The 12,362-nt window shown below is 41.0% G+C and overlaps 1 protein-coding gene across 2 annotated transcripts in view; it reads right to left on the bottom strand.

The window, feature by feature from the left end:
• Positions 1-10,510: 10,510 nt before the first annotated feature.
• The window catches only part of cabp7a (calcium binding protein 7a), a 24,401-nt gene continuing 22,549 nt past the window's right edge, over positions 10,511-12,362 (bottom strand). For both annotated transcript variants that reach the window (XR_003977134.1, XM_030359008.1), the window contains exon 5: positions 10,511-11,260. Coding sequence is in view for 1 of the 2 variants with exons in the window: in XM_030359008.1 (XP_030214868.1) it covers positions 11,136-11,260 (125 nt within the window). In the remaining variant the exon portion in view is untranslated. The remainder of the gene's footprint in view (positions 11,261-12,362) is intronic.

Below are 12,362 nucleotides of genomic sequence, written 5' to 3' on the forward strand. Positions count from 1 at the left end.
CCGCTTAGGGCCATGTTTTCAATTTGACATACTCCCCCCCCCCCCCCCCATAGCTCAGGGCGTTACGCATGCAATATCACAAGTTCTGCAAATATTGTAGCGATGAGGAAATATCTATGGCTCTTTTTTTCCTGACATCAGCCTAGTCATACTCAAATCAGTGTGGATGGCCCTGCCCTTTAAATGCTGCAGAGTACATATTGGCCAATTACAAACTAAACGACATAGGGCAATGGAATTGGCGTTTATCCGACCCCTTACATGGTTTCCCCCCCTTCTCCTCGGAGGAAGGCAATAGGCAGCCATAACAAGGTGTGGGCAGACAGGGGGGGGGGGGGGGCAGGGGAGAATGTGATGGGAGCTGGGACGTTTTCAATTTGTGTCTGATTACCAAACCTGAGAAGAATGACAGGGCAATTCACTTCTCATAGGGGTTTAAATGGCCACTCACCAAACTGATGAATATTATATCAGGGAGCGACTGTATTAAAATCCTCGCTGCCTGGAGATGGTTGGGGGATGAAAAAAACCTGGGATGTCGCATGAAGAATACTCCAGAAAAAACACATGGAGTACACGCCAGAAACAACAAATCGAGAATTCTCCAGAAACAACACATGGGGAATACCCCAGAAACAACAACGTGTTGTCCAGAAACAACACGTGAAGAACACTCCAGAAACAACACATGAGGATCACTCCAGAAACAACACATGAGGATCACTCCAGAAACAACATATGAAGAACACTCCAGAAACAACACATGAAGAACACTCCAGAAACAACACGCGAAGAACACTCCAGAAACAACACGCGAAGAACACTCCAGAAACAACACGTGAAGAACATTCCAGAAACAACACGTGAAGAACACTCCAGAAACAACACGTGAGGAACACTCCAGAAACAACACATGAGGAACACTCCAGAAACAACAAATGAAGAACACTCCACAAACAACAAATGAAGAACACTCCAGAAACAACGCGTGAAGAACACTCCAGAAACAACATGAAGAACACTCCAGAAACAACACATGAAGGAGACCGGAGACCAGGGGTACAGTGCCTGAGGCTTTTCCCCTCATTTAGCTAATATGGTTGAGGGGGTTGTTTCTGTTCCTCACTACCTTAACATGAAATTAAGTCATTTAGACGGTGGTTTTATCAATACCTATTTACAATAAATCCCTCAACAACTTAAAGATATCCTTAGGGCATTCCAGATAGAAAACAATCTTGATCTTAGAGGTTTTGAGGTTCTCCCCCAGCCATCCAACTTCAATGTTGAAGGAAGATTGATATTTTATCCACACACAACAGGGTTTCTTTTACTGAAGTGTGGAATTTAATAAGTGCTCTCATAGCCAAGACTAGCCCTGCCCAGCTGTTCCGATATGGTTTTCATATCTATTTATTTTGTGAGCTGTGTTGTGTGTTGTGAGGACAGTATTAAAGCAAAGCTCCCCGCAAAGTTTTTAGATTGTGGATTTACGTGCCATGTCCCTGTGTTACGGTGGCAATGCTGGCATCAGTGGAAGGGAGCGAGCCTGAGCTAGTTCTTGTAGGACCCCTTGATGTGGCCTTGATTGTCAGCCAGATAAACAGAATCTAAGCTAAAAGTTTGTTAACACAGCGGTAGCTGTGTGGACTTAAAAGCCAGAGGAAGTGCCTTTAAGGTGTTTGGCCAAATTCCTCCATCTTTCCAAAAAACTCCCTCAATGGCAATTTCCACTGCCGGAAAGCAAGAACATGTTGGTTTATTTCACACTGAGTTAAATTAGAAGTGGTTGATTTTACAGCTATCTGACATCACAAAATTGTCCATTGAAAATGTAAAGTCCCAAAGTTATTTGTTGTATTTCTAGTTAAATGTAGAAATAATTATAGCGTTACATGTTGGTTATGAAACATCTTTTAGCAGGTTCTCCTTCTCACCCACCTGTTTAGTTTCATCGCCAATTCTCTGATTAGAATTGTACACACAAAGTCAACCAACTGCCTCCATGGGAATGTGGTTTTGGTTCAATCAGGAAGTCTGATGACGGTTTTTTCAATCAAGAAGTTGGCACCAATACGCTTCCTGGCCCCCGAGAATTGTCTTAGACAGATCTTGCACAGGGTGGTGTTTGTGTGTGTGTGTGTGTGTGTGTGTGTGTGTGTGTGTGTGTGTGTGTGTGTGTGTGTGTGTGTGTGTGTGTGTGTGTGCGTGCGTGCGTGCGTGTGTGTGTGTGTGTGTGTGTGTGTGTGTGTGTGTGTGTGTGTGTGTGTGTGTGTGTGTGTGTGTGTGTATGTGTGTGTGTGTGTGTGCAGCCTTCAGGTTTTTTTTACAGCTTGTGCTTCTGTTTTGTAAGTGTGTGCTTCTGTTTTGTTTGGCTGAATCTGTGTGTTTACATATACTTTCCTACTTAATTATGTATGTGTGTGTGTGATTGTCATTATATACATGGATGACTTGTGTATGTTTGTGTGTGTGTGGGTGCAAGCATGAACATTCATAGTACCGTACTACTGGAGATACATTGGAGAACAATGTGACGAAACATACTCCTTTAATTGGATTGGGCTCAAGCAGACAGATGGTCAGAGCGTTTCTCCTCTCTATAATGGTGCTGATGATGATGTTTCAATAGCCGCAACAAACAACAAACAAACACAGACTTAGCACGGGGGAATGTTCCTGAAGGATGCTGTGCTGTGCTTTACTGGGGAAAAAGAGTCAAACCCACTGTAGCCCAGAAGGACACAACATAATAAAGAAGGCGTGAAGCTCTGCTAGATGAGCACAATAACAAGTGAATGGACAGTAAGGGCTCATCCAGACCAAGTCAGGCGTTGCAGTGAATACCCAGTCTGCGGCAATGTGGGAGTATCACTTCATGGCCCATTGGTATGATGAACGTCAACCTCCCCCTCATGGCCGGGTTGTAAGGCTTTGGAAAGGACAACACTGCGGCGATTGGTTTCTGTTCCATCGTCACACCTGCTCGGTAAAAAGCGGAATGCTACGATGCTAACTTTACATGGTTCACGTTGTTCTTCCCGTGGGCGTCATCCGGCCAGAGCGCCAGTTTACGTGATTGGCCACCACAGCGTGACGTTGGGTTGCGTTTCTCCTAAAGTTGATTGAAGATCAACTTGATGGTCAAAGTGGCTGCGTCATTTCTCACAAGCCACTGCGGCCCCCTGATGCCGCAGCTTAAAACGCACTACAAACAATCAAATGAACGGTCGCACTGGTGTTTGTGGCCACAAGGCCTGATTTGGTGCGAATGAGCCCTGAGACAACCCTTCTTCCATTCCACGCCACAGCTTTCTTCCTCATCTAAACCATCACATCACACATCACTGACCTGGCTGCGGGTCAAACGGTGTGACGTTCCTAAATGACAGGCCAGGACAACACTGGTCTGATTCAATGGACGTCAGTTGATTACATCCCCATGGCTACTTAGCCTTGGGATTGGAGGAAGTGTAGGAAGTGTTACACCATGCTAGCCAGAGAGGTTTCCATGGTGCAGTGGTGGGCTGTTTTGTGAGAAAAAAAGTGTTGAGAAGGAAATTATGTTTTGGTGCATGGTCTCCTGGCATCCCATAGAGACTCAAGGGTATGCTGTTGGTATGTGGTCTAAGTCGACTCTGATTGGCTGTTTCAGAGATATATTATCTTGCTCTGCTGCCTCCCCAGGCATTGGTTTTGTAGAGGGAGTATGTGTGTGTGTGTGTGTGTGTACGGAAACGCGTTTGTGTGTGTATGTGTGCGTGTGTGTGTGTGTGTGTGTGGGTGTGTATGGGTGTGTGTATGTGTGTGTGTGTGTGTGTGTGTGTGTGTGTGTGTGTGTGTGTGTGTGTGTGTGTGTGTGTGTGTGTGTGTTTGTTTGATAGCGTGTTTGTGTCCTCCTCTATAGCTGTACGAGAGAGCGCTTTTAAAATATTCAGAGGAGCAAATCTAATCAGCCGTTTCATAAAACAATTAGCTGAGAATCATAAAGTGGATTGGTGTAAAATATATTTTATTTTAATATTTAATAAAAACAGACTAATCAACGAGGAACCGAGAAGTACAGAAGTGGTGTATCCATTATTTTGTCACTTTTTGCCACAAAATGTTTGTAATTATGTTTATATTTAATGAACAATACCACGCTGTTTCCTCTTGTTAGTGAAAAGAAAAAGTGTGCGTTGATGGTGGTTTATAAGATGAGGTTTTTTTAATTACATTTGTATCAGGAATAATTTGTCTGCTGTCATGTCCTGGAAGTGCTTTTATAGAAAACCTAAGTGATGTTTTCATATTTCCCACCTCAAATGAGTGTCATCACCATAACAAACAGAAAACCAATCTTAGATCAAACAATGTTTTGAGATTAAACCAAACTGGAGGCCAAATGGACCCGTATTAAATGGGATAAAAAGGTAGTTCAACTATTGCTATCTTTTTATTTTCATTACCAATAAGTGTATTATCCTACAGTGATATTCATATTTAAAGCCTTTGACCTGACACAATATGTTTTGGACAGAGTCGAATAGGCTGCTGATAACCTTGGTGGCAATGAGAAATCACAAATAAAACACACTTCAGTTCCTGTTTGTTGAATGATGGCCAAATTAGTTTATCACTAATGCATTATAAATAGGGCTCCAGTTGTCATACTGATGCTTATTCCAGGGGGAGAAAAAAATCAGGTCTTTAATCACATGCTTCGCCGGCTTCTCATAGATCCATCTATTCACCATCTGTACTCTAACATCACAAACCCTTGTACGACTCAGTATCAGCCAAGCTCATGTTTGTTGAAGGAGAAGCCTTAGCCCTACTGTCATCACCTCGCATAATGCGCGGAGCAAATTGACAGTGTGTGTGCCCGGCTGCAAACAATTGAATTTGAGGGTTTTGCAAAGAATATGTTCTCAGCAACGATCCAAGAAAATTTGTCATTTGAACAATGACATCACTGGTGGTGACAAGCCACTTGTTTACTCTAAAGTAAGGGTACATTATTAACCATTAATAAACATTAGTTAATGGACTAATGAGCATTATATATAGCATTAGCATTGGGTTGAGGATTACGGGTGGGATTAGGTGGATTTGGTTGATAAATTAACCCTTTCCCTATTCAATTATGTATAAATTAATATCTGCGAACACCATACACCACCATTAAGTAAGTGAACATGCATCATTTTTAAACATGAACCCCATAAGAAAATCATTATTAGGCCATTATTTAACTGGGAAATATATGTAAGCTATGTATGCTTATTCCTGCAGTAACTTTTAATAATGTTGATGAATGAATGTACCCTCATTGTAAAGTGTTACCAGCGACCTGCTCATTTAAAATTAATGCGAGAGAGGAAGCAGTGGAAGGCCTTATAGTCTAGCAGTGGTGATCCATGGGCTGAGCGACATGAGAAGAGCTTTGGTGATACACAGAGTGAAGAGATGTGGTCTTGAAAGTTGTCTTTAAGAGATTGTGTGAAATACACCTGGGTTATTGCAGATGCAGGTCATGTGTCTGACGTGGGATTGACTGGGTGATGTGAAGGTTATCTTACTGAAGCTACAGCCTGACTGTGGGCCCCTTCTTGCAGATTAATGGAATAATGTGAAACTACATTTTCATGACCATTGATCACCTGGGTTGCCCAAATGGTTCACCGGTCAGCGGGTGGTGGTATCATCATCATCTCTCTCTCTAACATTCTCTCTCTCTCCCCCATGATTTTTTCTTTTCCATAGCAAACCGAAAAGATTAATAGTGTGTCCCTTATTGAGTTTTGATTACTTCTGTTCACCTTGAGGCATTAAAAAATAAAACAATAATAAAATATTATTTGTTCTCTGCCCCTAAGCAGAACGACAGGGCCATAAATCAGAAGGGCCAAAGGCTTGTGTGTTCATGTTTAGGATGCTGAAGCTCTATATGAGCTATATAGTTAAAGGGAAAACACTAGTAGTGAGAATTTACATTCTGAGAATCAAACAAAAAGATAATCAAAGATTCACACAATAAAAGTCTGAATATTCATTTGGATCCTTGATTTGTATTGTTATTTTAGTTTTGGCATGGGGTTATATCAGGCTGGCCTTTCTTATTCTGCTGATAGTATAGGCCTAGTTCGGGATTGACTAAAGGGCATAAAAACTTTCTGAGCCCAACAAATATACAACGTTCTTTGTGTTTCATATTTATTTGATCTTTTCTTAAACACAAAACGAAACAACAAACAAAACAATCACAAACCTCATATGCATACATCACAAGATAGCAAAACTCAAAGGACTTTACAAAACAACACACAGTACAACACGGAAAGATCCATAATATTAAATAATTGAATTTAAATGCAAAGTTTCCCAAATACAGTCATATAAAGTCTCATAAAAATCCAGGGACCTTCAGCCCCACGGTCAAGATCATTGATGAACAAGGTTGCACGTTCCATTGACAGGAGATCCATAAAGCATTTTAACCATTGTCAGTGTTGAAGCAATTTGGTTTTTGTACTTTCCAATTCATCATAATGATTTGTTTAACCGAAAAAAAAGGCTAAAGCCATAATGTGTTGCGTAAGAGTTGACTCGATATTTCCTACTCTAGTGGTATTTTCATGCCACATTAGATGTATCAATGAAACATACAACTTTGATGAAAATGGTGACAATAATCTCTAATTTCAATCTCTATGAATGATTTATTTTTTAACGAATGAAAAATATACAAAAAATGAAAATAAAAAGTGTCATTCCAGTTCGAGACCATCATGCTGACAGGACGAGAAACAATATTCTAAAAAGATTAGGGGAAATATTTTATCGAAAGGAATAAGATGTAGGCTTATACTTTAAACAGAGTAGTGGCTAATGTTCAACTCTCATAGAAATATGTTGGATTCCCTTTGTCTCTTATATGAATAGACTATTTTGTCTAAAGGATCATTACAAAATTGTTTAAATTTCAAACAAACTGGCTTTGTTTTGGGTAATTTAGCCACATTAATCTCAGTTTTTGGCTCATTAATAAATCCAAGACTAATGGCTCCATGTGTGATAATAAATATATAATATACATTTCATCAAACTGACAGATTCTGACATTCTGACAAATGTACTGACTGTAAGTCGCTTTCGACAAAAGCGTCTGCTAAATGTCCTAAATGTCACTGTACATTTTAAGTAAAATATCTGTTTGCTTCCTTAAGCATCACATTAAACCTCAGGGACGTCCCTCTCCATTGTTCATGTGGTTTAGTAAAGTATAATAGCAGGGTCCGAATTGCATCCAAAAGGGAATTGCAAAATGTGTTGAGTGATGTGTGGCTTTAGAGGTGCTGCATTCTATATATTTAGCCTTACACATACAACATATGACATATGGTTATCTATGAGATGAACAACAGACGCAGAGCCGGACAGTAACGGAGTGCATTTACTTGAGTACAGTACTTAAGTACAATTTTGAGGGATCTGTACTTTACTCGAGTATCATTTTGGGGAGTACTCATGACTTTACTCGAGTGGCAAATATTGTACTCTTTACTCCGCTACATTTCTATCCATAACCGTGAGTACCCGTTACTTCTTCTAAAAAATAAAACATAAACGGAGAAAAGAAAAATCTCGGAAACCCTAAATTAGTTTTTCCCCTCTCAAACGTGATTGGATTGTGCAGGCGCCACTGTGATTAGGACAGCCTTCAGCCTATCAGCAATCACCTTCGCTTTCCGCCAAAGTCAACTCCATGGTCAGATTTAGATGAGAAACGATTGTTGATTTGATTGATGAAAAAACAGAGAAACTCACACATACATACAATTGTTAGCTGAATTTTCTTTTCTGATATTACATATTTATGTAAGCTGAGCAATTGTTTTTATGTTCTTGAGTATACTGTATACTGAGTATACTGTATACTATTGTGCTTTTGCCTAGTGGGCAAGTGAGAAATGTTAAATAAAGCAACATGATAAATAAAGCAACATCTTTACATTCTCCAATGTATTAAAATTTTTCATAACTCCATGTAGGACGTTTCTTTACATAAATGTAAGCACTGTGGCAGTAGTAATGCAATATTTAGCAAATGTACTCTTGTACTCTTGATACTCAAGTACTTTTAAAAACAAGTACTTCAGTACTTTTACTTAAGTAGACATCTGACTGTAGTACTTTTACTTGTACTTGAGTAAAATTTAGCAAGGGGTATCTGTACTTTTACTCAAGTAAGGTAGCTGTGTACTCTGTCCGCCTCTGAATAGACGTGATCTAAAAGTCCCATCCAGCCATAAGGCCCATAGAAATTAAATAATGTGATTGAGTACTTCATTAAGCCCTGGGAAATCAATCAGTTTTAAATAATTTCTTTCTGAATTGGCATGATATCTGGATTTCAATAAATATCGTTTGGAATTGATCCCTTCTATTCGTTATAGATCTGAAATAAACAACACACAAAAATATACAATATTTGGAGCAAAAAAACATGTTATTATTTGTGTTTCTTTTATTTGTGTGAAATACCGTTCTACAGACAGAGAACATTGGATGAAATCAGTCAACAGGTGTCAAATGGCAAATACACTTCACATATTCAGAGCAGTATCAAAGTACAGTACAATGAGAATAGAACATTCACATGACATGACTATTAACATGTTCATTCCCTTGTTATTTCATCAGTAGAAATAAAATAGGTTTCTGTTTTTTACTTCTGGCAGAGACAACAACTCCTATGGTATAAATGTTGAATGAAAACGTACAATGCTGAACTGTCTTGAAGAAGAAGGCAACGGATCAATCAAATGAATGATTATAAATATAGCTCTGTAATGTTTTCACCTTATTATTAGTAGTAGTATTCATAAAAATGATCATAATATATAAATAATTATAATAATAATATGATAAATCGATGATATACTCTCATTCTACAATCTGTAAATGTTCCATTACGTCACATTGTTGTCCAAAAAATAAATAGAGAGCTCTATGGGGAGGGAGGCGTTGTTGGGACACACCCTTGCAGTGGATAAACGATAGTTGCTGTCTAAAGTGCAAGACGAAAACAAGGTTGTGTTTTACAGAGAGCAGGTCTAGTGTTGTGTTTTCCCCTCTCGGACAGGGGAGATGTTTTGGACAAATAGCTCGCAGGGCGCCAGATAACAGTTATCATTCCATGACTGGAGAGACAGGCCTACGATAGAACCTCTTACAGGGCCTGGCAGACTGTGTCTGCATTCTGGATCACTGCCAGTACGATGCTCTAAAAGAGCATAACGTATGAATTATTTAGATTTCCCTCCGTCTTTCAGTCTTTCATTTATCTTTCTTTTCATTTCGCCCTACATATTTTCTCTCTCAAAGCTTTGGTTGAGGTGATTGAGACATGTACAAACTGAGGGATCCACACTGGGTGGCACCTCACACGCATGCACTCTAAAAGTAAACCCACTTAGTATGACCAGAAGACGGGCCACAAAAGCTCAATGTGTTATTGCAAAGAATATTCACACTGTTTGGCAACCCTTCCCTACCCAAGCGATGAAGAAACGGAGATTCATGGGCACATTCAGGTTGGTGCGAGCTGTCAAGTTGTCCTTCCGTTTATTGTATTATTTTTGAAAAACTTTTCTGCATAAAAGGCCTAGCTTCCCGGTACTTAATCTTTTTTGTTGGATATAAACCAACAAAGCTAAAGTACCTTGGTATTTCACAGCCAGGCCAGAATATTGGAGTAACCAAACAAAAAGATGTAGCTTTATTTTTTACTTTTACTATTTTCTTGGCTACACATCTTTTATATTTTTTCATTCAGAGCTTTCTGTGACGTCTATTTTACAAACTCATTGCTTGTTAGCAATGAATAAAAAAAAATTATCTACTGAGAATTACAAATACATTCCAACAAAATGTGCATCCTTACTATCTGAAAAGATCGAAGCTAATGCATATTCTAGAAATAACCATGAACCACGAGATGTTGTCGCATCCTGGGCAGCGAGAGAAGTCCCTAGATGCACAGTGAAGCGAAGACCCTTCACTGTGCAATAATCACCGAGCGCTTCCACAGCCCCTCCCCCGTTACCCTCCCATGATACACTTTAATCGTGACTTATGATCGAACAACCCCAGCCCCCCCTTATTGTGTCACATGTCATCGGTCACAGTTTGTCATTATTAAGTGGTTCTGGAAACAGCTCTCATGAACACAGTATTATTCATGAATAATAAACATTGATTAAACTTCTACAAATGTGTTAAGACCACTGTTCACATCCATGCATTTCATGCATAGATGACGGTCCACAGAGACCGCGTCGGGGGGGCTGACGACTTATAGAGGGACACTGGACGCCATAGACCCCTCCCCAGCTCAACACATTGACACCCGTTGCTCGGAGATGAGGCGCTCACCCGAGACACCCAAAGACGGCTTGTATGATCCAGCGCCGTGATAGGCTTGTCTTGAGCGTCACCGCGGTAACGATATCGCCCCCCCCCCCCCCCCCCCCCCCCCCACACTCCCTGGGTTCAATGACGTCATCCGGATCTGAACGTTTAGTAATACATTGCACACGTCGTACTCTACAGAGACAGGACCCCCCCACTGTGGTGCAGGGGACACGTGCACAGCTGGAGACTTGGCACATCGCTTTCCACAGTTGACAACCGGACTTTACTTTACACAGTACTTGGGTGGCCGCACGCACACACAATTATATTCGCACACAAATGAGCGCACACACTCACACACACACACACACACACACACACACACACACACACAACCACATACATAGCCTACGCACAGGCACGTTCATGCACACACAAACACATGCGCACCCAAACACACAACCAAACCCACGCACTCACATTTTGTCACAAACACACACGCAAACACCACAATGGGTAGCGCATGGAGGACGTATCACAGGACGATGAGGATATAGTATATTCTGAGGGGCTCTGTAAGTTGTCAGCGAGTCGCTGCAGCGATATCTTCTCCTGAAGACCCGAGGGCATCATCACCACTACAGTTTCGTGTCGGTTTTGTTTTGTGTGTTTTGTTCTCCACATGTGTTGCTGTTTTTTGTAGTGAGTTCAGGATAATCCTCAGCTCTCGAGTCCTACTTCATGCCGCTCCGGAGCACCTGATTGGCTGCGATCAGCATGACGCTGATGATGAAGGCGATTGCGAAGGCGCAGATCAGACTCTTCCGAACGCAGGTCTGCTTCACCGTCGGGCTGGAGCCTAGCGGGCAGAGGGGAGAACCAAGGTGAGGGGGGGAAATGATCATAAGTCTGCTTAGTGCTGGAGCCTATTGGGCAGAGAGGAACCAAGGTGAGGGAGAAACAGAATCATACATCTGCTTCACCGTGGGGCTGGAGCCTGGTGGGAAGAGAGCATTAACATAATCAGACATTGTCTCCGGTCCAATTGAATCAAGTCTTACTGAATGGCTGACTGGGTAGAAGGAGTCTAGTTTTGTCTCTCTAAATGAGAGACAAAACAACCCAGAATGAGGACGTACACAAACACAAAGAATTCCAGGAATGATTGTTTTCACTGCTGATTCGGTACGCAAAATTGCGTTAAGATTACAATGGTGATGGAGCTTCACAAAGGAATGGACCGTAGCCCGATCATTTCCACAGGAAGGGAGCGGAGTAGACCACAGACGAGCGTTATCTAATGTTCTCGAAGGTGGCAGAATAAGCTCTTTGGAACCAATAAGGATGTTTATAACCGGGGCTTTATTAAATTCTTGAAGCAGCCTGGCAATTGCGTTGGGGTAAATTGAGTCAAGATGAATTCATCCCGCCGCCCCCCCCCATCCCCCAGGCCTCCACTCCACAGGTTCTCTCTGTAATCCTTTTACAAGAATAACTTTTCTTTATCATTTTTTAACTTGTTTTTTAAACAAAAAAAAGTTAAGTTTATTCCAAATCATTTTTTCCTTCATTTTTTCCTTAACTGGACAGGCTTGACTTTGACCTGGGCCCTGCAATGATGTAAGGTCAAAGTGTTTTATTTATCAAATGCCCAGCATAATAGGGAAATTCCGAACAATTCAGTTCTTAGGACATGGAAGCATAAACTACGCAGTCGTAGAGAAATATAATAAACTATTAAACTATTAAATAAATATGAAGCGTAACATTAGGAAACAACAAAACAGGTCGCAACAAAGGATGTAGAGAGATGGATTGAGGATCGTGCACAATCTGGCCTCTTCAGGGCGGCTTCATTAAGGGCTGCCGTGTTGCCCAGTGGACAATGTATGGACCTGGGTCCAGGGTGTTGTCGTGGTCCCAACAGGATGGGTTTGGTCAACATACTTTTTCCCCGTACT

Source organism: Gadus morhua, chromosome 6 (genome assembly GCF_902167405.1).
Source record: "Gadus morhua chromosome 6, gadMor3.0, whole genome shotgun sequence".
In the NCBI taxonomy this organism is placed as follows: domain Eukaryota; kingdom Metazoa; phylum Chordata; class Actinopteri; order Gadiformes; family Gadidae; genus Gadus; species Gadus morhua.